The sequence below is a fragment of the Micromys minutus genome (assembly GCF_963924665.1).
Source record: "Micromys minutus genome assembly, chromosome: 23".
NCBI classification, from domain to species: domain Eukaryota; kingdom Metazoa; phylum Chordata; class Mammalia; order Rodentia; family Muridae; genus Micromys; species Micromys minutus.
Window position 1 is genome coordinate 6,181,902 of NC_137958.1, and position 26,874 is coordinate 6,208,775.

Sequence of the window (26,874 nt, forward strand, 5' to 3'; positions counted from 1 at the left end):
CCTCCTGTCTCCTTCCATATTGTACAGCAATTTACTGAGATTAAAGCCTTCCATTTTGGAGGGAACCTTCTTAAGATATAGGATGTAAAAGGGAAAATGGAGCAACAGGATGTTCTAAGAGAAAAAACACTCCAGCCTGCACCAAAGCACCTTAGATATGAAGTAAATCAAAATAACTTTTGGAAGTCTCTGAAGCTGACCAGATTCTCCAATAGTGTGTAAGCAGTATAAAGACTGAGAATTACTCTCAAGACAAGCCAATACCTGAATTACTTAGTACAGAGTTCACCTTATTTTATTGAAAACATGGTGCCTGGACTTTAACAATAGCTCTGCGTTGTTATCTTTGTGCTCTATAACCTCAGATACAGCCAACAATATGTCATATAGGGGTTAGGGACATAGCTCAATGGTAGAATGTTGACATTACCTAAGACTCTGGGTTCAATCTCTAGTATCACAAGGTGGGGAAGTGTTGAAGTAAGCTGCATCTGTAACAAGCCTGAAGACTTTGTCATTATTATCTAAACAATATAGTTTAAAATTAATTATATAGCACTTGCATATTACTAGCTAATAGAGGTAAAGATAATTTAAAAGTATATGTGAGAAAGAATATAGTTACATGTACACAGTTCACTTGAGAGCCCATGGAATTTGGCATCCTGATTATATTTTGGGCATATTGATACTATTTCTTCATGGATACTGAGAGACTGTATGCTGATTTGCAAGTATGGGCAGTGTGGAAGGCCAAGTCATGACTACCCAAGATAATCACATCCTATGAATTCCAGGAATTCATTATTTGTCTTATGTTGTCTGTATATAATATTTTCTACATTACACTGTGTTAGCCTGTTTTGTTACTAACAGTGCAGGGACTGGTAGCTTATAGAACGTAAAGGTTTATGCAGCTCACTGTTTTAGAGGCTGAGAGGTTGTATTTGATGAGGGCCTTGATGGTGACCCTATCAAGTCCTGGTGTGGCTGAGCATCAGTGGGAAGAGAAGTATACAAGAGATAACCTCAAATTGGCTCTGATAAGTGACTCAATCTGGAAACAAAGCATTAGTTTATTATTGAGAAATAGTTTAACTCATTCAAAGGAGGAGCCTTTCATAATCTCAAACACCTTCTTATGGTCTGTCTGTATCACCTTAATTTCTCAAATTCCATCATAAATCTTGGAACATTTAGATATGCTGTCTTAGTAACTTTTTCTGTACATAAAATACTCTGACAAAAACAACTTAAGGGAAAGGGGGTTTATGTTGGCTTATAGTTGAAGGAAGCAGTCTGTTATAACTGTCCCTGGCAGAAGGAGCTTGAGGCACCTGATCACATTGCATCTGCAGTCAGAGAGAGTGGGTGTTAGTGTTCAGCTTTATTTCTTGTTTTTTATTAAGTCTAGACATGATGCTGTCAGTTATCAAAGTGGATATTTTCACCTCAACCTGATCTAAATAATATGCCATTTGACATGCCTAGAGACTAACGTAATCTAGATAATCATTTGACAAAAGATTGGGTACAGACACATGTTTACACATGCAGTTAAGGTTGCTAATAAGCTGAGAGTTTGCTTAAAATTTGAAACAGTGCTTTCTGGGATATCTGGGTGAGCCTAGTATATTTAAAAAGATTCTTGGTTCTCCCCCACCCACCCGTGTGTGTGTGTGTGTGTGTGTGTGTGTGTGTGTGTGTGTGTTTGTGTGTGTGTCCCAAATCTAAGGTGGGACTTAAGTTTCTGGTTCAAGTTTTTTTTCTTTTGACCTTGAATTAGATTTGGTTTTTCATTCTGGAGTCTTAATGAAAACAAACACCTGCTTTTGTTAGGTTATGTGGTGGTTTTTTGTTGGTTTTTAAGATTAGAATGTAAAGAGAATTTTGGTTTCTTTAAAAACCTAGTTATGTTATGTGAATATGGTTTTGCTTTAATCCCAGGTATGGGATAAGATGGTGCTTCACAGCAGGTGATTATGATTTGCCTTGTGCTCTAGCAGGGGCATGGCTTTGCCAGCTGAAAAAAATAGTTTCTGTGAGTGTGTGACATATGGCATTCTGAGAACTTTTGAGAGGGTATAAATGCCAGACCCCTGAGAAGAGCTAGAACATCCCAGGTAGATGCTTCTGTTCCCACTGCTGCTGATCTCAGTACCCCTAATCAGCAGGAAGTACTCTAAAGAGATCTGTGCCCCCCCCTCTAACTTTTTCACCTACATAGTATTGGGGTGTTGGAAGGGATTGGGGTGGAAAAGGGTGGTAGATATAAGAACCCAATAAAGTAGCCCAAAAAGTACGCCTACATTAGAGTTCAGAGAAGGGTGCAAGCATAAACATAGTGATTTAAATTCACAAAATTAAATGCTTTGTGAGAAAGAATCAGCTATGAGAACACAAGAGGATTTAGGGAAGATTTCTTGACTGCACAAGGTAAGACTGGAGAAGAGTAAGCTAAGCATAAAATAAAAGATTGTGCCAAACAGCTAGGAAAACAATATGGTGCACTTGAGAATCTAAAAGATACACCAAAAATATAAATACAAAAATAGATGTGAAAAAGCCAGGAGAGGGAAGTAAGGTAAGTTGTGTGTATAGCATGTTAAGGAATAGACTTTATAGAAAGGAGAGGGAAAGGGTCAAGCTATCTATGACTTATGATCAGAAAGATTGGAGGACGAACTAGACTAGAGACACCAGGGTTTTGGAATGAACTAGACAGTTCATGATCAGTAGCCAAGGAAAGGAGTCATTAGTTGAGGGGAGAAGTATATGTGGTTTTGGTTGTGTGTTGTTTTTTTTTTTTTTTTTGTTGTTGTTGTTTTGTTTTGTTTTTTTAAACTAGATTATAGGGTTGTTTGGGCAGGTCTCTGTGACTGATTGAAGAAACATGGATGGATGAGAACCAGGTGCCTCTCAAGTTTCTAAGGTGAAGGGAGTACTGTTCTCCCTACTCAGAGAGGAGTTGTGACAAAGAGAGAGTGGACTGTTGTGATAGGGAACATAACAACTCTTACTTTGGACATGATAAATTTGAAAATATTGGAAAATACTCCAGTAGATGCCTAGTTACCAGTTTCCAAAGAGTCTTTGGGTTTCTGGAAAAGAGTGTAGGCATCTGTTGTTAATTGGCCTTGACTTTCATGTTAGAATACCTAAGAGAAATTTAAAAAGTTCATTTGACTCATATTTCCAGAGGTTTTAGTTCATGTTTAGCCTCTCTAGGGTCAAGATGAGGCAGAACATTATGTCATGAAGCATGTGGAAGAGCAGAGGTGCTCACTTTGTGGCATCCAGGAAGGAGAAAGAAAGAGGGTGTGTTTGGAGTAAAGAAGGAAAGAATGCAGATCCAGAAACAAGATATATCCTCCCCTGACATTTTCCTAGTGATGCCTTCAAATTATGAATCCATCATTGAATTTATCCAAGATCCTCTAGAACCAGTCACACAAATTATCTATTAAAACCATAGGTAAAATCTTAGAACTTTGCTGCCAAGTACTGGGAGGTGCTACTGATTCCTCAGACTTTTCATCTTTTCCTCCACTTAACGAAGCCTATACCTGGGGAGTTTTCCAAATGTCAGAAGACTGACTTTGTCTAAGAATAGGGGTAAACAGGATTACTAGCCTTAACAGGAGGAGATGAGGGAATAAGCCATCTAGTATAGAGTAACCAAAGGGGTTAATTCAGGGGTCTTGGTCTCAGTATCTCTAGTTTTCATAGTAGGTTTGGAAGTTAATAAGACACTCAGGGTACATTCACACTAATACATTATAACTAAAAATGACTCAGTAAAACAAAGGGGCAGGGTAGATTAAAATAGCAATAAAAACATCCTAAAAAGTAAGTCCAGTTACTTCCCAAAACCCTGTCAACAGGCAATTAGCAAATGAACCTTCTGAAACATTTCACATTCAAACCATGTCTTAATTTCGTTTCCTATTGCAAGTGTAAAATACTCTGACAGAAACAACTTAGGGTGTGAAAGGGTTCGTTTTAGCTTATAGTTCCAGGTTATAGTCCACCATAGAAGTCTGGGTGGGAAAACTTGAAGCAATTGGTCACTCCGCAATCAAGAGCAGAGAGTGGGTATGATGTGCTAAAGCTTATTTTCCACTCTTGCCACTCTTTAACTCTCTCTACTCTTCTGTACTGGCTAGTTTTATGTCAACTTGATACAAGCTAGTCTCATCTGAGATGGGAACCTTAATTAAGAAAATGCTTCTATAAGACTGGGCTGTATGCAGACCTGCAGGGCTTCTTCTTAATTAGTGATTGATAGGGTCCAGCCCACTGTGAGTGGTACCATCCCAGGGCTGGTGGCCTTGGGTTATGTAAGAACTCTTGCCACTCACAGTGGATAGATCTTCCCACCTCTCAAGGTAATCCTCTCACTTCCACCACAATCCCCATTGCAACCTGCTTTAAATATTCTTCCATTGAGACTCTTCCCAGATGATTCTAGATTGGGTCAAATTTAGAACTAATCATCATAAACCATAACAACATCTAAAAGGTTTCGATATTTTAGATGATCTGGGACTTTGCCCATTAACTTACAAAGTAAACTTATGTTCTTTTCCAGTAAGTTTTTGGAAATTCATTGCTTGCATATTCTATGAACTTTTAGAAGTAAACAAACTTATTTAAAAATCAAAATTAGAAACTGTAGTGTCTTTGTTGTTGTTGTTGTTGTTTGGTTTCAAGACATGGTTTCTCTGTGTAACAGTCCTGGCTTCAGAGAGGGGTGGGTGATGCAGATCACCCAATTTGGGATTAAATATTCCATGGCCATTTATTCTCTGCACTTCATCTAGTTGTGAGCCTCTATATTAACTGTTGTCTACTGGAGTAAGAAACCTGTAGGCAGACTAGAGAGTGAGTGGTTAGGGTGTTGGGCAGCTAGCTGGCTACTTAAATCATGACCACTATTTCTACCACTAAATTAGAACTCAGTGGTTAACGTGTTAACCAATTAATTGTTAACTTCAGGATTTAATAGTTTTGTAGTAAATGTAGTTTAACATCTACTTGGCCAAATGCATTTTGTGTTGTTGGCGTCCTTTTGACCTCAGTAGATGTCAGTTGTAAAGCTTTCTAAGCTGAGTAAATGGTAGCCGTATTGATGTGTGGGTCTGTCTCCATGCATCTGTATCATGGCTTTTTGAGAGAGAAGTAGTGATGTTAAATATGTAAAGCAACAGGAATTCACATGAATGTGAGGCTTATAGTAGAGCAGATGATATATAAACAGATGAACAGCTTCATAGAGCAAAAGGGTTTTTACCTTCATCTCATGATCAACTAGTTCCATTCCTAGCTGTTGCAGAGGGTGGAGAGACTAGTGACCAAAAGACTTGACAGAATGTTTATATTTATAGCTCAAAGCTGGACAATGCCAATAAAAATTAATGAGTTAATTATATCTGTGGAGCTATCTCATACACAGTATTTAATTTTTAAAAGACACAAAAGACTGCTTTTGTAATTCCCTCTATGTGAAACACTAGAAGAGATGAATCTTTAATTAGAAGCAACTGGTTAGTGGCTGCCTAAGGCTATAGTTGGGAATTGTCTGAGGAAGGGATGATCAAAACATTATGTTGTGATTATATTGTTGATTGTAAAGTTTTACACATTTGACAACACAATTGAACCTCTCATGAAAATGGATTCACTTAAATGTATTTAAATTATACCTTGGTTAATTGGGGGGCAGGCAAAAATGTCTTATGTAAAAACTGATAGTATTTGAGAGAAAGGATTTTCATAATTTTTATTTTAAAATATGTTCATATTAGAATCTTAAAATTGCAGTAACACCCACTTCCTTTGCAGTGCGTCCTTTCCCCGTGTTCAGGACCTCACTTAACTACTCTTCTGTTCTCAGGTCTTCGTACTTCCCTCCCTCTATTACTCCTCAGATTTCACAGTACTTCCTTTCTTATACTTTATGGGGGGCCTTTTTTTAGAAAAGAGAGACCAACTTCTCTTGTGCTCTAATAATTCATGTTAACACATACCTCTTAAGTCATTAGAATTTGGAACTCAAAGCAATCCATTAAAAAAAAATCTGGTCTTTTGAAAATCTGCATTTATTGTGTGTATACATGTGCACCATGTTATGTACATAAAGATTAGAGGACAACTTTCAAGGGTGTTCTTAAAAACAGAAAGGGAAATGTCAGTTATATTTGGCTGGGGAGGTACTTCAGTAGTCAAGAGCACTCTTCTAAAGGATCTGGGTTTGATTCCCAGCACCAACATGACAACTCACAACTCCTGTAACTCTCCTTTTATAATACAGTGCTGGGATTACAGGCATATGCCATTATATCTGGCTTTTTATGTGAGTTCCAAGAATGGAAGTTAAGTCATCATCTAGTTTGGCAAGTTCTTTGCTTTTGTTTTTGTTTTTCAAGACAGGGTAATAGCCCTGGCTGGCCTGGAACTCCTCCTCCTGCCTCTGCCTCTCTTGAGTGCTGAGCTTACAGGTGCATGCCACCATATCTAGCTTGAGTGGCAAGGTCTTTAACCCACTAAACCAGTGGTTCTTAACCCCCTACCATAAAATTATTCTTGTTGCTACTTTATAACTGTAATTTTACTACTGTTATTATTCATAATTAGATATTTTGGAGATAGAGGTTTACCAAGGAGGTCACAGCCCAGAGGTTGAGAACCATTGCACTAAACCATCTCACTCCCCCACACCACCACCACCACCACCAAATGTCGTTTAACTCTTGCTTACACCTGGTGGTTACTTTACAATAAACTACACCTTATATTTATAATGTGTGAGATGAGATGGACACAGTAGAAGTGTTTGCAGGGGTGCTCATGGAACCAGATTGACAATAGTGATCTGTCTTGTGCTCTTGAAAAGGATACATGGGTGAGTGAAAGAGGAGGAAAATATGAGGTATACAAAAATTAAAATAATCAGGGTTTAAATGATTAATTTGACTGAGGAAAAGGGAACATGAAGAAAATTATTAATATTCACTATAAGGACAAAGAGCATATTAAGAGAAAGAGGAAGAGAGCAGGTTAGGAATCCTAACAGAAAACTTTGTAGGTGGGCTAAGGAAAGTATGTGTGGCTCTTAAAGGGAGAAGATGTGTAGATAGAGCAGTGCTTTAGGAGGTAATCTCCGCCTAGCTGCAGCCATACTACATGAAGAAAGTGGGAAAGTGATTAAGGGAAATGCCAGAGGAAGCGGGTGGTCAGTAATTACAGTGTCCTGTTTTAAATGGAAGAACACTTCACTATCAGCCTTCTATCAGATTTAAAGTAGTGCTTTCTTTTTAACTCTTTCAGATGACTTACTCTTTTACCTTTTAATTTAGTTATTAATATTTCCTTAATACTTAGACTTTGTATTTAGATAAAGTAAATATATTATACTAATATATTTTTGCAGTTTAATATATTTTGTGAATATTAATAATTTTTGGATAAAATTCAGTCTTAAATATTAAGTTAAAATGTTCCAGAGTGATAATCACAAAGGATAATTTAAATTTTGTGTTGGCTGGGAGGTTGAACATGCTTCTTTCTGTTATTTTGTGTTGTTTTGTTAAAACATCTTTGTGCAGGGTAAGGGAAGAAGACGGGAGATGACTTATTCAAAGTCATCCTTCAGGTTGATCTGTAACTTGCTGTGTAGACTAGGCTGACCTCAAACTCACAGAGATCGCCTGCCTCTGCTTTCTTATTACTGGAATTAAAGGCATGTATGACCACATTGGATTCCATTGTATCTTTCTAAAGTTCCCTGTACATTAACTAATTCTCAAATTTTTGCCTTATTGCCTCTGCAGATTTGATAATGGGCTGCATTAAAAGTAAAGAAAACAAAAGTCCAGGCATTAAATATACACCGGAAAATCCTACAGAGCCTGTAAGCACAGGTGCCAGTCATTATGGAGTGGAACACACAACAGTTGCCCCGACCTCTTCCACGAAGGGAGCATCAGTTAATTTTAACAGTCTTTCCATGACACCCTTTGGAGGGTCCTCTGGGGTGACTCCTTTTGGAGGAGCATCTTCCTCATTCTCAGTGGTGCCAAGTTCATATCCTACAGGGCTAACAGGTGAGATTAAATGGACAGTTGCAGAAAATACAACCTTGGGCTTGCTTACATACTTCAAATCTGGCCACAGCTAGGAAAAAAATTGTTAGCAGACTTCCCAAAAAGTTGTATGAGCAAATAAATCTCTAACAAAGGGCAGGCGGCTTTCATTTTTGAGGTAGGATCTCACTGTGTACCCACCCCATTCTCAAATGTTTAGTTGTTTGTAGAGCTGGGAGTCAAAAGCAAGGCCTCCAATATAACACACTAGTTAAATGTTTGTCATGAAGCTGTATTTCTACCCTGAAGTCTTGACATATACAGATAGAATTCTGAGAAATTTGGTAATAGTGACTATTTACTAAATTCTACCATAAGGTGTTTCATTAACTCATTATCCAAATAATTATTGAGCAGCTAGTATATGGCAGATACTGGAAATACAGAGATTTAAAAGAATCCTTTTTTCCACCCCAGCAATTTCTTAACTCTTTACAGTTGTAAAATGCTATCAAGTGCTATATTACTTATTTGGTAAATGTTAATTATACATCAGTTTAGTAACATTAGCACACTGCTTATATCAGATAGTGACTTTATTACATTTATTTATTGTGTGTGTGTATGTGTGTGTTCTTACATGCTTCATAGTGTACATGTGGGAGTCAGAGGACAGTTTGCGTGAGTCTGTTCTCTTCTACCATACTGGCTCTGGGGATCAAACCGAGGTCGTCAGTGCTGGCAGCAAGCACTTTATTAGTGCAGCCATTCCACTGGTCCAGTGATTTTACAAAGGAAGATGCTGCAGTTCAGAGTTACAATAGTTTTCCTCCAGAGTCATAGTTGATAATAACAGATTTGGTACCCTAATCCAGAACTCCATTTATAACGTCATCTTCTTTCAGAAGATAGCAAGAAGTGATAGTTACCATGGAATCAAGAAGTCGTAAAAGTATAGATTTTAAAAAGAAAGAAAATAAGCTCTTTTGCCCAGCAGCCTATAGTAGGACTCTTTTCTCTTGAATAACAAAGCACAACTGGCTTAGAAAAGAGTGAGCTTTCGGAATTCCCTGATGTGAGGAGTCCATGATGGAGGGGGCATGGAGTTACTTTCATCCTTGTTTCATTTTGAAGTGCCCACCTTAGCCTTAGGTGTAAAAAGCTACTAAAGAATGGAATGGCTTATGTCATTATTAATAATGGAGCAAAAGAGACATTTCTTCTGCAAGCATGGACTGTATGTAAATCATCTTCCCCAGTGTGAACCTCTGGATTAGTAGCAGTAGCCAGAGGACTGCCATCCATTGAATCTACTTAGATAGCATTAGAGAGCGATGGGTATCACAGGCAGTCATGGTCCTAACTCAGCCTCCCAGCTGTAAATACTAAAGCAATCACTAACTGTGGTTCTATTTCTGATAGTTATTAAAACAAGACTTGGAATTACTTGGGAAACCTGGTAATTCAAAATGGCTAGAGTAAGTAAGTGTTGATATAAAAAGACATTTTTTTAGTTACTTAAAGCAATTAAAAAACATTTTTATTTATTGCAGATTTCATGTATACATACAGTGTATTTCGATCATTTTCCCCTCTCACAGTCTCCCCACAACTCTTCCCAGATTCACTTCCAATACTTAAAGCAATTTACTTATGTACAATGCTCCATTCATAGATGTCTATTTAATAGCTGAAAAAAAGAGAAAAAAAAAACCCAGTGTCTTATGCAAAGTGCAGAGAGGTGAATGACACAAACAAAGCTTCTGCACTTGTGGAGTTTACATTATAATAGTTGAATAATGACTGGTGAATAAACAGCTAAACAGAGATCCGTAACAGTGCTTAAGTATGTGGCAGCACGAACCAGATGGTTGGAAAAGGCTCTGGTTGGCACAGAAAGCCACCTTTGGACGAAACCTCCTGAACCGATACTTGATAGATAGGACCTATTTGTAGAGCTAGGGAAAGAAAGAACAAAATTACAAATATAACAAACACAAAGTTCAAAAGTAAAGAGACTTGGAACTTTTGAAGACCAGTGTACACAGATGGGAGAATTGTATAAGACCGTAGTTAGTACTAAGGACCTGCGACTGTAGGAGTGAGTTGGAGTGTTACTCAAAGCTAGAAAGAAGCTTTGAGATTTAAAGAAAGGATTTTGCTCTCTAAAAACAATATAGGGGGTGTACAGATGGGCTCAGCTTTCAAGAACACTTGATGCTCTTCCATGGGACCCTGGTATCCACATCAGGCAGTATACATATGGCGTATACTCATATACATACACACTTCAAAGTAAATCTTAAAAGAATTAAAACTCATTCTAGCGTCTGTGTGGAGAACGGATGATACTGAAGCAGAATAGAGTCAGAAGGTAGTGGGAGATGGCCACAGTGCAGGTGGGAAGGGTAACTCGTCCATTTTAGAGCTAGAACTAAGTCCCAGCTACATCACTCTGCCCGATGCTCAGAGAGAAATGAGTTGTGCAAATATAGATTCTAGAAGAAAATCAAAGAGCTTCGTTTGTTTTTAATAAATTTTAAATGTTTACTAGACATTGAAGTAGACATGTCAAATAAGCAAGTTGATTGATAACTAAGACTGAAGGGAGCAGCCAGGGAGTGAGCTACTGCTGTGTATGAATGCATCCTCACACCTGTGCTTTTCTGTTACTTTGTTATTAGCAAGTCTTATGATACATTTCCATGTCACAGCATTTGTACTCATCACCTGCCTTTCCCTCTTCCATTCATTAAAAGTACTGATGAATAATGGATGCGGCCAGCCAGTGTTGAGTTATACTAGATAGGGTTTGTACATAATTGAGTTAAGACCATGTTGTTCAAAACTGGATGTAGTGGCAGCACATTTTTAATCCCAGTACTCAGGAGGCAGAGGCAGGCAGATCTCTGTGTAAGCTGGATTCAGGCCTGGTCCACACAGTGAGGCTTTGTCTCATAAAGAATATATTCATTGGTGGTCAAGTCTAGAAGTATAGTTTAGGGATAGACTCACCTTGCAAGTAGGATGCTAAGGATTTGAACCTTTCCTACCATTCTCAGGAAAAAGTTGGTAAAAAGATACAAATTCTGAGAAGAAATAAGTTGAGAATTGTATTGTATAACCTTGTGACTCTGCTTAGTAACAACAAATTGTATTGAAGTTTGTAAAAGTAGATCTTACGTTTTCTGCCCCTCCCGAAAATGATGAATATTGTGAGGTAGGTTGATTTAACCATTCTGTAATTTATATGTTTCAAAACATTTTTATGACTGACAATATATATCTTTTAAAATTGCCATAATGAATTTTTAAAACTAGAATACCTGCTTTGAAGTATCTTAAACACTGCAGTATCATTTTTATTGTAAATATCTGCTCTCTTATTCTAATTGTAAATAATATATTAATGCTCGTTTTTAAGTACATTCATACATTGCTAGATCTAACAACTATTTTTTTAGTGTGTATCATATAATTCATACTAGCCACACCTTTAACGTTTAAGACAAATAGGACATTTTCATTTTTAAGTATAAAGTGAACCTTAAGAAAGCCCTAATGATTGTTCTTAATGGTTATAGACAGAAATGCCTTCCTGTTGTAGACAAGTCATTGAAGACAAGTGCCAGCAGTCTGTGTGCTTTTCCTTCCAAAGAACTGATTTGCAGCTTGGCTGCCTTTTTAAACCAGAAAGTTCATAAGTGAAATTACATTTATTTCAGAGTGTATAAAATTTTAGAATTTATTCGGTACAATGGTTTCACTGGAAGCCTTAGGAAAACATCTTACTCATAATGCAACTTCTAAAAATGAATATAAGAGCAAGGAGAAACTGCTTTTACTTGTTTATTTTAATTTATTTATTTTATGAATTCAGGTATATCATTTACTTTGGTCTTTTTTTTCCCATGCCAGGTGGTGTCACTATATTTGTGGCCTTATATGATTATGAAGCTAGAACTACAGAAGACCTTTCCTTTAAGAAGGGTGAAAGATTTCAGATAATTAACAATACGTAAGTTTTGTGTATATTTTGTAAGCAAGAGACCACTGATGGAGTTGGTGATACAGAGATGTGAATGGTGGGGTATGCGTCTTTGTCCCTGGGTTGGATGATACATTGCTGTAGACAGAAGTTACCACTTTGCAAATCATACTCATGGAGTTAGTCTTGTGCCTATAACCTCATCACTGGAGAGGCTAAGGCAAGAAGATCTTCAGTTTGAAGTTAGTCTAGGTTGCATAGTGAGTTCCAGGGTCATCATCATGGGCTACACATGTCAAGTTCCTGTCTCCAAAATGATGCTGCTTGTAAAAAAAGATTTTTAGGAAGAGAAATCTGTAGTTATATAAATATCAGATGGCTTAAAATTTCGGGGGGGGGAGGGTGGATGTGGAACCTTTGTACTCTGAAACTTACCAAGTTGTTTTTTCTGTTACTCTTAGACTTTGTCATTTATTGGTTTGCCATAGAAAATGTGATGCTTGTAATGCAGCAGATTTTGTAATTTCATTAGCAAGCATAACAGCCACACTATAACTTCTCAAAGCACATGCTTTTGGCCTCTTTGCTTCTGGTCATCTTTCCCTCCATTCTTGTTTTACCATGTTACCACTTACTGTTCTAGAATATAAGCATGACTTTGATGTTGTCTCTTTGCCTTAAGAGCCTTAGCTGACAATGGCCATGAAGATCTGAGAAGAGCAACAACAGCTATAATAACCATAGATAATCTGTCCTGCGTTTCTACCCTTTCTCATTCTACCATCCAGCCATAATGAAGTGTTTGTGATTTGCAGTATTTTCTTACCCTCTTCGTACCTTTACACGTACTAATTCTTTTTGTGGTGGAGTTGCTTGTTTGTGATGGGACAGAATTCAGAGCTAGTTTGGAAGATAGGTCTCTGCTCTTTTCCTTGGTTCCTCTGCTTGTCTTTTTCCTCTCCTGCCTAGCTCAGTTCCCACACCCTACTGTGTGCAGTGTTTCTCTTGGGTGGTTTACATGATACTCTACAAACCTCACTCATGGCTGTCGTTACATTGTAAAGTACAGTTTTTAACTTACATGTCATTCTTTTAGACCAGTGGTTCTCAGGTATAATGACACACAGAAGGTATTTAGCAGTGTCTAGAGATATTTTTGATTGTCACATTCAGGGTGGGAATGTGGTTACTGTCACCTGGGTACATGCCAGAGATACTGTTAAAATCCTGCTTATGCACATAAACAAAGATTCATCAACTCCATGCCACAGTGTTAATACCATCAAAATTGCTAACCATGTTCCAGAGTCAGTTCTTGAGCTTAAGACCTGCTGTGTCTTGCATTTAGTAACACTCAGTGGATGAGTCAGAGAATGCTTATGAGGGTCAAACACAAAGTTTTAGTCTAAGACAGGATTACCACAGGTTCTAAGCCAGCCAGGGCTACAGAGTAAGACTTTGTAATATAGTTTTCTGTTTATGTATATGAAAGGGTTTAATGTATTGTCTGATACTAGTAATCAAACTATCTGTTTGTAAATAGTTTAATTACCAAAAGCTTTCTTAATTTACTTTTTAAGAGAATAAATTAACTTAGAACATTTATAAAAAATTCAGTTTGGACAATGCATATATAATCTTAAGTAGTAGATTACATATATATTATCTTATTAGAAATACTTTTTTAGAAATTTTGGAAAAGCCAAGGTCAGTATGTTATAAACAACATATAGTTCTCCTGTTTTGAATCATAATATTAAACTGATAGCAGTTTTTGGATAACATTTTAGAAGCATACATGTTGGTTTTATTTGAGCCGAGGTCTTGCTATATGGCCCAGTCTAACTTAAACTCACAGTCCTCCTGCCTCCATTTCCTGGGCTTATGTCACCACTAGAAAATCATCTTTTAAAGAGAGAGAATACTGAGGGCATACTGGTATGTGCGTGGAGGTCGGTGGACAGCTTTTGGAAGTAGGTTTTCTGTTGTAGGCCTGGGCCTTTACCCACTAAACCATTTCTCCAACTCTCAAAATGCAACTTTGGATTGTTATTATTTGCTGTTAAGTTTTTTGCTTTAAGAATGCTAAGACCTTTGGTTTTATTCCTAAAGAGATTTAAAGTTATACTTTTATATGCTATTAAGAAGGAAGCATTTGGTAGCAACAATAAAAAAACATGATGTAGGCTAAAATATGGATGAACCTTAATAATATTCTAAGACAGTCACAAAAATCTTCATAAAATGGCCCCATCTTCCCTGATAAACATATTTGTAAAGGTTACTTTTAGAGAATGTGGGTGGGGAGAGGCTTTGAGTGACTTGTCAGCATGGGCTGGCTTTTTTCCAACTTTGTTTGTTTGTTTGTTTATGTGTTTATTTGTGTGTATGGGCACGTGTGTGGAGGTCAGAGGACAACCTGGTGTAGTTGGGTCTCACCTCCCTCCTTTACACTGTCTCTGGGGATTAAGTTTAGGTCATTAACTTGCATGGCAAGTGAATATTCTTCTGCTGAGCTGTCTTACCTGCCCAGGGTTTTTAACATGGTGAAATGTTCAAAAATGAATTATTTTGATGACCATACAACTCTGAATATATTAAAACACTTAAATGTCATCCTTTAGATGGGGGAGGTATACATGATGTACAAATAAAATCTCAAACTGTCTAAATTTATTTAAAATTTAATAAATGTATTTATTCAATGGCTAGTTTTACTAGCTTTAGTTGAAAGAACATAAAAAAGGTAAGTAGAATTTAAGGTATAGTATTTAGGGGGCTTTTGTTACTACTGTTGATTTATAACAGTTGTGCCTTAATCCATGTAACTAGCTTTTAAAAATATTGTTTGAGTTAACTCTTGGTCTGATTAATTAATAAAATAATCCATAAAAAATCCAAATTAAAAATGGAAGTGGTTTCTGTTCTTTGTCTGAAATAAGAAATTACACCTTGGATAAGAGTCTACATTACGGTGATTGTTGGGTTTTTGTGTGTTGCAGGGAAGGAGACTGGTGGGAAGCAAGATCAATTGCTACCGGAAAGAATGGTTATATCCCTAGCAATTATGTAGCGCCTGCAGATTCCATTCAGGCAGAAGAGTATGTTGCTACTTCATATTTTATTAATTATTTTTTCTTTTAAGATGTTTTAATGCACTTTCTATGTAACCACAACTTTACACAGTTATATACAAGTCTTAAACAGCTAATGTATCACATTAATAAATGCTGCTTGAGAATTAATAATTAATGTTGTTTCTGCTCAGAGACACAATGAGTAAATCTGCACTAATCATTCCACATCATATTTAATCTCTCTATTTTTCCACTCATTTTAAAAACTCATTTCTTTGTACTCCACAGCTTCTTGCACAGAGTATATAGTTGTGCTATTTTGTGTTTTTACTGATACAAGTCATAAGAGTGCTCTTTTTCTGCTATTACTTTCGTTACTGTCTGGCTCTTTGGTTCTTCAGTATTCTGTGGACTTTCCCACAACAGTGACTGTCATTTTTGTCACTAAACTTCTTAAAATCAAACCACAAATTTGGAGTTACCTATAGTTTTGATAATAATAATAATACTTGCATCTTATTGAATACAAGTGATCACATTGTTTCCAAAGAATTATTTCCCTGTCACTGACAGATATTCTATCTATATTTTTCTGTCTTTCCTTCTCTAAAGTGTTAACTGTTTTTCTGGCTGGTAAGGAGAACGTAAGAGACATAATGAGTAGATAGTACATGGAAAAACTATCAGAGAATATTTCCGTAGTCAGTATATTTTTGTATTAGATTTAATATTGCTATTTCTTTTTAATTATTTTTATATTTATTGTTAAATTTAAGGTACAGCTATTCCTTGTCTTCTTTTCTGTCACACTCCATTCTTTTTTGTTTGGTTGGTTTTTTTGTTTTTCAAGACAGGGTTTTTTTGTGTAGCCTTGACTGTCCTAGAACTCTCTCCGGAGACCAGGCTGGCCTCTAACTCAGAGATCTACCTGCCTCTTGTGCACCCCCATTGCCCAGCTATCATACACCATTCTTATTGATACGTGTATGTAATCTTTCTGACCCTCATCTTTCCAAATCAAAATATCATTAATTTTTTTTTAGATGGTATTTTGGCAAAATGGGGAGAAAAGATGCTGAAAGATTACTTCTGAATCCTGGGAATCAGCGAGGTATATTCTTAGTAAGAGAAAGTGAAACTACTAAAGGTATGACTATTATAATAATATTCATAGAATACTTTAAATAGTTGGAGGCCGCCGGAATGAATGTGTTCATCCCCTTTCTCTCCAGGTGCTTATTCCCTCTCAATTCGTGATTGGGATGAAGTAAGGGGTGACAATGTGAAGCATTATAAAATCAGAAAACTTGACAATGGTGGATACTACATCACCACCAGAGCTCAGTTTGATACTCTGCAGAAACTGGTGAAGCATTACACAGGTAAGTGAGCACTTCAAATGTAGGGATTAACCCTTATGTTCTGCTTTGTGAAGACAAGTCCATCATCAAGCTCTGATCCCATCTATATCTACACACAGAATGTCCAATAAAGGTTGGTTTTCTGGGTTGGGGTTTTGTTTTGTTTTTGAAAAGTATATAGTTGTATATACATGTGAATGTATGTATGCACACATGCTGTGGCACATATGTGAAGGTCGGGTGACAATTTAGTGAGTCAGTTTTCTCCTCATACTGTCTGGGTTCCATGGATGAGACTTAAGTTGTCAGGCTTGACCACAGGTAGCAGCTGAGCCATCGTGCTGGCTCTGTGCTCTAGTGACAGAGGAACAGGGCTCACATATGGCCCAGGCAGTATAGCAGGAACCTGACTCAGAAAATAAAGATGGCTTCTGGAACCTGAACTGGGTTATAGGGCAGCATGCTCAGATCTGACTGTTATTGAAATTATTATATTTTAGTGGTATAGTATTTACATTGCAGTTCCAGATCATAATATATAAATGCTAAAATAGATTATGTCAGTAAATTTAAAAACCTGACAGTTTCTTAGTCAGGGTTTCTATTCCTGCACAAGCATCATGACCAAGAAGCAAGTTGGGGAGGAAAGGGTTTATTCAGCTTACACTTCCACATTGCTGTTTATCACCAAAGGAAGTCAGGACTGGAGCTCAAGCAGGTCAGGAAGCAGGAGCTGATGCAGAGGCCATGGAGGGATGTCACTTACTGGCTTGCTTCCCCTGGCTTGCTCAGCCTGCTTTCTTATAGAACCCAGGTCTACCAGCCCAGGGATGGCACCACCCACAATGGTCTGGGCTCTTCCTTCTTGATCACTAGTTGAGAAAATACCTTACAGCTGGATCTCATGGAGGCATTTCCTCAACGGAGGCTCCTTTCTCTGTAACTCCAGCTTGTGTCAAGTTGACACAAACCCAGCCAGTACAGACAGCAAAGACTTATTTATGTACACTAAGTAGCTAAAATTAAACTTGTAGTATAAAAAAGCTTTCTCAAACCTGGAATTGTAGCTCAGTGGTAAAGTGCTTAATTATGTATGTGGAAGTTTCCTCCCCAGCACTGCAAAAAGGAAAAGATAAAGAATAGAGTCAAAAGCCCTCCGATGCCTTCTTTGATTTCCTTCTGTAGAAGCTGGATCTATTAAGACCTTCTAAAATATAAACCCTACCAAATCCAATTTGAAGATGCTATTTTTTACCCAAGAAAAATGAACTTAAAGCAACTATAGACATTCTTGTCTTTCAAGGACCTTTGAAAAGTATTCTAGGGCTGGAGAGATGACTCAGCGGTTAAGGGCACTGACTGCTCTTCCAGAGGTCCTGAGTTCAATTCCCAGCACCCACATGGTGGCTCACAACCATCTGTACTGGGATCTGTAGCCCTCTTCTGGTGTGTCTGAAGAGATGGACAGTCCAGTCACATACATAAAATAAATAAATAAATATTTTTTTAAAAAGTATTGTACTTTGAAGTCTTGTGTCTTAAATTTTTTTATTGTCAATTACATATGTAAATGCTTCTGAAAGTCTTTAAGTAATTAGTACTGTAAGAGGGAAGGTTTCCATGGCAATTCTTCTGTGACAGCTAGCAGCAAACAATCAAGTCAGTCAACAAGTTTGACATTGATTGAATGTGTTCCTAAGCTGGCATTACTTGTAATTGCCTTTGTTATAATGGATTTAAGAGGTTGCTTGATGAGAAAGGGAGGAAATGTGTCTCAGTTACAATGAGGTTTTATATAAGCAGGATTCACAAACCAAGCCATTATGAATCTGGACTGGATGCCTTCAGGTCTCCTTTATTTAACATTCAAACTCATGTATCAACTCCTTCCTTGATTTTCAGAGTTTTTCAAATTAGTGGTTATTACAGGTAACAACTAATAATGCATCTCCCTGGGGGAATACATGGACCTTAGTGATCAAAAGAAGAGCTTTAAGCCGTGGTGCAGGCCTGTAATCCTAGCACTTAAGGGCTAAGGCAAAAAGAATCTGAATTCAACTCTCAGATACCCATCTACCTGCCTAAATGCAGAGTAGAGTTTTGGAGGCAGACACACTGTTCTCATTCCTAGCTGGGGCCTTGGGACAGTTTTCCAGCTTTTCCAATCTCAGTTTATATGGAAGGTCTATATAGTACTGATTGACATAATAACATAAGCACATATACTCAGTAAAATTAGCATAATGTGATTCTAAAGTGTTTTCTTTGTATATACTTTATCTTATTGAAAGCTTCCCATGTTGCATATTTTTTTAGGCTAAAACTGATAGGAGACTGATTTTAATTTAATAATGAACTTTAAAACAAAAAAAAAATAATAAGCCAGGAATGGTGGCATATGCCTTTAATCCTAGGAGCAGGTGAATCTCTGAGTTCAATCCAGGCCAGCCAAGGTTACGTAGTGAGATCTATCTCATAGATCAATTAATTAATTAATTAATCATATGATTACAGACACTAATGGTCTAATTGTCTTAGTAATCAATTTACAGTGTACCCTGTTTATTTATCTAGAACATGCTGATGGATTGTGCCACAAGTTAACAACTGTCTGTCCAACTGTGAAACCCCAGACTCAAGGCCTAGCAAAAGATGCTTGGGAAATACCTCGAGAATCTTTGCGACTAGAGGTTAAACTAGGTCAAGGATGCTTTGGTGAAGTGTGGATGGGTAAGAAGCATGAACTCTGTTGTTACTTCGTTTTGTCGTATAACCATAAATTACGATAGCAAAATATGTACAATATATTTTATTATGTAGTATAGCTTTTATTATTGATTAAATTTTTGTCTAAAATTCCTTGAAATACAGATTGAAAAGTAAATTGTTTTCCTAGGAACATGGAATGGAACCACAAAAGTAGCAATCAAAACACTAAAGCCAGGTACAATGATGCCAGAAGCATTTCTTCAAGAAGCACAGATAATGAAAAAGTTAAGACACGATAAACTTGTCCCACTCTATGCAGTTGTTTCCGAAGAGCCAATTTATATTGTCACTGAATTTATGTCTAAAGGTATGTGCATATGAATTGTCTTTTAAAGGATTGTGTTACAGTGAAACAACTTAATTTTATTCTTACTTAAATAAAAAAACATATGTTAGTCACATCAATTTTTTCTCAGATCCCCATTCAATTTCACCCACCCACCAAACTTGACATTCTTTCTCTTTAGAAAGACAGATAAAAAGTGTGAGGAAAATCCCAACACAAAAATAAAAACATAGAGTTCATCTTGTGTTGGCTTACTGTTTCTGAGCATGTTTTTTTGATATACCTGGGCTGTTTTTGATATACCCAGTGTCTCTCCATTGGAAAAACTGAGTTTTTCCTTTCTTAGCAATTGCCAATTGCAAATAGGCTCTTGGTTAGGAGTAGAACCATGTGCTTTGCCCTGTCTGCTAGGATTTTGTCGGTGTGAACTGTGCAGGTATTGTGCACGCTCTCACCGTCTTTGTGAGTTCACATGTGACAGACTTGCTGAGTCTGGGAAATGCTGTTATCACAGAGCCATCCACCACCTCTGGCTCCTGCATAGACCCCCGAGCTTCAGGCTTTAGAGCTCAGTGTTCCAAAATCTCTTTCCCTGCGTGTTGTCCAGCTGTGCTTCTTTGTGTTAATTACCATCCCTGCAGTAGGTCTCTGCAGGTGGTTCAGTGATGCACTTGTCTGTGGGTATAGAAGTATGTTGGAAGGACCTTTTATTGCTTTGTTCATTTAACAGAATAATTGTACATATTCCCTAGGGCCCATGATCTCAGAGGTTCTTGGCCTCATTAACACTGTCTATGGGTTCTGTCTTCTGAGATGGGCCTTTTAAGTCCAACCTAAAAGTGATTGATTGATTGCTTCCATAATAATCATGTCTCAACTGTACCAATGAGTTTGCCTGACAGGCAGATTGCTACTGTAGCTCACAGGATTCGTAGTTCAAAGAGCTTGATTATTACTTTTCTCCTTTAAAATTTCATTTATTTATGTATTTTGCATGTACGTATGTACAGTTTGCATGTATGTTGTGACACATGTGGAAGTCAAAGGCAGTTTGGAAGAGTTGTCTTTTTTCTTCTATCATTTAGTCTTGGGATCAAGGTCAGGTTACTAGTCTTGGCAGCAGGCATCTGTCCCACTGAGTCCTCTTGCTGCCATTTTTTTCCCTCTGTCTTTATAGAGAGATTTTTGTCATGTAGTACTTTCTAACATGATTTTTCTGTGGACTTTTGAAAAGAGGAAATGTGATACTTTTTAAATGGAATAGTGTTTAGTCCTGGTTATCCCACGGGATCTTATGAGACTCTAAAGGAAAATTAGGTAGCCTGAGTCTTGAAAGTAGATTTAACTAAGGGAAATGGATTGCTAGGGAGGTAGAAAAGTAGAATGAAAGTGATAAACCTATATTTATAGCACTAAACAAAGACATTAGAGGGAATCATTTTGCCTCATTTTATATAAATACAGTTCTTACACACAAGGTTTCTAGAAACTGTTTTTCCCTGCTGTAGTTTGAAATTTCTCATCCTCCCCAGCCCAAGCACAGGTGGGCTCTTACGTAAGAGCTAGTTAGAGCCAGGGGCAAAGCCAGGCAAGGTTGATACTATTTCTAGGCCATTGATATTTTAGAATAGGAGCCAGCAAGTGATGAATTGATGCCGATTAGCCTGAATCTAACCTGTTTGAATTGGATCTATTTTTAAATTTTAATTTTTTACTTTTTAAAATCAAACTAGTTAAGTTACTGTCTCTAGTCCACCTTAGCCGATGATATGGCTCCCTCTAGTGGTGATGGGGGCATCTACCCACTGCCACTACAGCTGGGGGAAATGACGAAAAACAATTGTCTGTTAATTGATAGCCAACATATACCTAGTTTCAAAGTATATCTCTTTTTTGGAAGGTATTTGGACTGCAAACAAATGCCGCCTATGGCATTTGAATAAATATATTAAATAAAATAGAACAGGAAAGGATAAAAGAACAAGAAAGAAATTTAAACTTCTTACTAGTATAGTCAGATGGAGATGACCATCTGTATGGCTTAATTATTGATTTTTTAAATTGGGAGAAAATACTAGAATTTTGTTCTATAATTTCATTAATTATTTCCAGGTGAGAGATTTCGAATATAAGATAGCAAAAGTCCTCTTTGGTTTTAAAATGGTTTTAAATGGTTTTAAAATTCCTTGTTTACTACTTAAAAGCAGAACCTGACAACCCACCAAAGCTTATTGCCCCCTGCACTTTGTCAATGTCGCTATATATTGTACAGTCAGATTTTCTTGTTGCTCTTGATTTCTGTGTCATGCTTCCTCCTGCTGCTGTGCTGACAGTCAAGCCAGGGTCTTGTGTATGCTAAGAGCATGCTCTACCCCTGAACTGTGCTGGCCCAACCCTGCCCATAAGTTCTGGTTCATGTTACTCATTCCTCAGAATTTGTTTTCCTGTCCTGACCAGTTCTACAAATCACACTCCCCTGGTCCAGTGTGGAGTCCATTGCCAAGCCAGTATTCAATTGCCATTTCTCTTTTGAGTCTGTTAATCTGAAATCTTTCTTATGAAAATGAGAGTTTATGTTTCTGTTGTTTTGTTTTTATAAAAAAAATGTGTCTTGATTTTGGGTTTATCTGATGTTGTATGATCTTAGCTCACAGTAGAGAGAGAACAACCAGACCTTTGCTGAGTTTGTCATACTTCACTCTCCTAACACTAAGAGCTGTATATCAGACAGCATGAGCTGCCTATTTGTAATTGTAACTTTCCCAGGATATCCCCAGTTGGCTGAATACTAGACTCAAACTGACTTTAAAATGTGTAGTTTTAACACTCTTGTTATCACAGAAGCTTGATCAAAGCAAATGGGTGGGGATAACTGATCTGGTGATGTTTTCTCTCATGAGAGGGATGTGGTACTTTTCTCCTTTTAAAATATGCTATCGAAGAGGTTTCAAAATTTCAGTTTGAGACTCTTCTGGAATCTTTCAAAGTTTCAGAAGTGATACATGGTGTGTGTATGTGGTTTGATGATTTGTTTAGGGTTTTGAAGAGCATTTACTTCCATTTTAATGTAATGTTTGAATTTTTCTAGAATATCTTTCTATCTCTTACAGGAAGCTTGTTAGATTTCCTTAAAGAAGGAGATGGAAAGTATTTGAAGCTTCCACAGCTGGTTGATATGGCTGCTCAGGTATTTGAATTGAAAGCATATGTTTAAACTTCAGAAGAATCTTGGCATAATGTTAACATTTTGTGTAATGAAATACTAGAATTTTAGGAAGGGAAGGAACATTGGCAGTAGTTTAGTGTGGGCTCCTTAGCGGCAGAGCCAGTGTTAGAATGCTGTAGCACTCTCTCCCAGTCAGGTGCTCTCTTGGCACAGAGCTGGCCTTTGACACAGTTCATCCAGAAATACCAAGTCTGTATTTACATTTCAGCAGATAAATTTAAGAAAATTAAGATGGGCTGGGCTGAGGAGGCAGCACACGCTTTTAATCCTAGCACTCGGGAAATACAGACAGGCCAGTCTGCAAGGCCAAGGCTAGGATGGTTTGCAGAATGAGTTTCAGGACAGCCAGTGCTACACAGGAAAACCTTGTCTTGAAAAGCCAGACAACAACCAAAATAAAGAAAGAAAAAGATAAATTAAGATGGATGAAGGTTGTTCAGAAACAAAAGAAAGACAGACATATAAAATAGACTAAGGTGGATAAGGTTATTTCAAATATTAACACCTGAAAGTGTGCTGAAATTTTTTGTTTATTCTAATCTAAGACAAGAATTCAGACAAGATACATGTAATAATTAATTAGTCTTTTATACTTCTGAATTTTGGTTGCAAAGTTTCTATTAAGATAGACAGCAAGTGCAGGCACTATTTATTGGCTACATTAGATGACATCTGATAATGTAGAGTAACTTCAGAGGAGACGGGCATATACTAGTCCCTTCATTCACGGCTATTAGGCACTTTCTCTTAGAAAGATGGCAGACCTTTTTTATAAAGCAAAACAAAAACCTGAGATAAATGACATGGGCTTTATGAGCCACTACTACATGGTCCTCACAGCCCTTTAAAAAATGTTAAAGCCTTTTTTTTTTTTTTTTTTTTTTTTTAACTTCTCAGGGCACATGAAAATGGGCTGTGGCCACATCTGACCTTAGGTTGTGAGGGGTTTTGTTTTGTCTTATGATGCAAGTCTTCTAACCATTGACAAGAAAATAGGACATTGTGCTGGTCATAGTAACTGGAGATACTCTAGGCATAAAATCTTGATCGTCAAAATATATGTTGATTTTTTTTTGCCATGTTAGGAATGCAAAGATTAATTTGGAATTGTTGTTGTTGTTACAGGGCTTTTTGTTGTTCTTTTTGTAGTTGTGTTCTAGACTGTGTCTGTTACTGTCATTGTTTTTGAGCTGCCCAGTTTTTCAACAGTCCCTTTAGTTTAACTAAAAGTGTCTTCTTCCCTTTGCATCTTATATTTCACATCTTTCTTTTTCCTCCCTTAAGATTGCTGATGGCATGGCATATATTGAAAGAATGAACTATATTCACCGAGATCTCCGAGCTGCTAATATTCTCGTAGGAGAAAATCTTGTATGCAAAATAGCAGATTTTGGCTTGGCAAGATTAATTGAAGACAATGAATACACAGCAAGACAAGGTAAAGTACTGTACATAGATGCTTATAATCTACTGTCCTGTGCTGTCTTAATGCTGTTAGGAATACCCAGAGCCTTATGGAATACAGATAGTTATACTGGATAGCCAGGTTCCTGCCTGCCCCGCCAGTGGGCTGTGTCAGCACACATGTGTTTACCAGGTAAGACGTGTCTGTAAAAGTCCTTCATTGTGAGGTGAGGCTGCATTTTTTGCCCAGCATGTAACATGCATGTTCATGTGAACCTGGCACAAAACTATCTAGATTAAATGCTTCTGGGTGGGTGTTTCCCATGTAACAAAGCAACTCTACCCATGAGATCTGCTGGAAGTCAGTAGAATTTGTGGGAAATGGGGATAAGGAGAGGGCCCAGCAAAATACTTGGAATACAGAGCCTGATAGTCTATGTTTGACCCCTAGAATTCCTGTCATCTGTAATTCCAACATTCACATAGGGGAGATGGAAGGTGAAGGCAAGAGAATCATTCAAAAGCTGGCAGGCCAGCTAACCTGAAGTAGGTAGATTAGCATCAAAATGAGAGACCCTGTCTTGACAAGGTAGGAAAAAGAAACAACTCCCTAAAATGGTCCTGTCTGCCATACCCATGCTGTGACATGAGTAGCCTGCACTCAAATACATATATGTACACATGCACATACACACGCAAAAATTTTGAAGCTTAAAAAAAAGATGTTTAAAAAGAACAAAAATTGAATAATTCTAGATTTTTTTTCCAGAGGACTCAGAAACATTGATATTATTTATAAAGTTATATCTAATAAACAATACTTCAGCTTTCTGATGGTTAATTCCTGCAATTGACAAGATACTTTTGCATTATAAATATAGCAGATAAAATATCCTTGCTACTTTCTTTAGGATGTTAGTAATCAATTTAATTATTCTTTGTGTGTGCATGTGTTTGTGTGTAAGAGTACAGATACACTCATGATATGTCAGCATGCAAAGGTCAGACATTTGAAATTTGATTTCTTGTTTCTCAATAGAAGGCTAGGCCTAGCTATCTGCAAACTTGCTGATATTTTTCTGTCCCACCTCCCCTCACTGTAAAAGCACTAGGATCACAAACATAAGTTATAGCTTACATGGATCCTAGCTCCTCTGTCTGACATAACGTTCCGTTACTCTTTTTAAACAAACTTGGTGAGTTGTTATTTAAACTGTTGTCTTAAATTGGAGGTGATTCCCAGCTAAGCATTATTTCTTTCTACCCTAAGGAGACATCAGCAATGTCTAGAAACATTTTTGATTGTTCTAGCTTGGGGACTACTGCCAACATCTGGTAGAGGCCAACTTACAGGCTAATAATCAAACACAGAAAAAATAATTACCATGCCCAGAATAGTCAGCATTTCCAAGGTAGAAAAACCATGCTTTAGCTCCAGGTTTTGTCTTTTGAGACAGATTTTCTCTCTGTAGCCTTGGCTGTCTTGGAACTCACTCTGGATACCAGGCTGGCCTCCAACTCTGAGTGCTGGGTTTAAAGGTGTCTGCCACCATTACCCAGTTAGCTTCTGTTTTTAAAAAGGATTTTTTTATGGGGGGGGAGGAGGTTGCTTGCATGTTATGTCTGTTCACTGCATGTATGCAGTACCTGTGGAAGCCAGAAGAGGGTGTCAGATCCCCTGGAACTGGAATGACAGATGGAAGTTAGCTGTCAGGTGGGTGCTGAAGATCAAACCATGTCCTCTAGAAAAGCAGCTAGTGCTCTTAACTGCTGAGTCATTTCATTGTCTTGTCTACCCTACCCTATGTATACTTCTGCTCCAGCTGTCATAGGTTCCTGTAATCCTTACTTAGAAAAGCCTAACCATTTGTTTAAGGCTAAATTTAGCTGCCACTCTCTAAAGAAAACTGTTATTGTGACAAATGAACATTGAATGTTTTTTTTCCTAATATCTAAGATCTCTTATGTTATAAATGTATGTGTATATGTAATCACTTTAAGCATATATATTACCAATACTTTTATTAGTGTAAATATGTAATTTTATGAAAGCTTTGTTGTTTATGTACCCATAATAATTATCATAATGCCTGTGTATTAAAATAATACATTAAATATTTGTGTAAATTAACATGGTGTTTTAAAAATGATAACACAAGGGCTGGTGAGATGGTTTGGCTGGCAAGCCTGCTTGCTTCTCAAGCCTGGTGACCTGAGTTTGATCCTTGGAACCCATGTAAAGGTAGAAAGATAGAGTCATCTCCACAAAGTTCACCTCTGCCCTTCATGAAAGTTCCATGGCACATGCACACACCCAGACACACAATAAAAATATGATAGCACAATAAAAACTTCTGCAAAGATAACACAAAGTACAAAAATGATTATGAGCAAAAGCAAGTAGTTATTAGAATACACCCTCAGCTGTAATTAGCTACAGCCACTGGATGTCAGATGACCCTGAAGCTGTTGATTTTACAATGGCACATAGTATCTCATGTCTCCAGCACTTGTGAGTTACAGGCGGAAGGATCAGTAGTCACAGTCATTCTCCAACAGATAACATGTAGAACCCAGCTGACCTTTCTCAAAAAGCACAAGGTGATAGAAAGACTCGTGCAGGAAGTTTTAATCTTCATTAACCTCATACTACACACACACACACACACACACACACAC

At 37.4% G+C, this 26,874-nt stretch overlaps 1 protein-coding gene across 1 annotated transcript in view; it reads left to right on the forward strand.

Annotated features, from left to right (window-relative positions):
* YES1 (YES proto-oncogene 1, Src family tyrosine kinase) overlaps positions 1–26,874 on the forward strand; it is a 53,979-nt gene that overhangs the window by 16,781 nt on the left and 10,324 nt on the right. The window contains exons 2-10 of the mRNA XM_080936174.1: positions 7,833–8,105; positions 12,003–12,102; positions 15,075–15,173; positions 16,193–16,296; positions 16,382–16,531; positions 19,085–19,240; positions 19,407–19,586; positions 22,676–22,752; positions 24,076–24,229. Of these exons, the coding sequence (XP_080792300.1) occupies positions 7,841–8,105; positions 12,003–12,102; positions 15,075–15,173; positions 16,193–16,296; positions 16,382–16,531; positions 19,085–19,240; positions 19,407–19,586; positions 22,676–22,752; positions 24,076–24,229 (1,285 nt within the window). The 5' untranslated portion in view covers positions 7,833–7,840. The remainder of the gene's footprint in view (positions 1–7,832; positions 8,106–12,002; positions 12,103–15,074; positions 15,174–16,192; positions 16,297–16,381; positions 16,532–19,084; positions 19,241–19,406; positions 19,587–22,675; positions 22,753–24,075; positions 24,230–26,874) is intronic.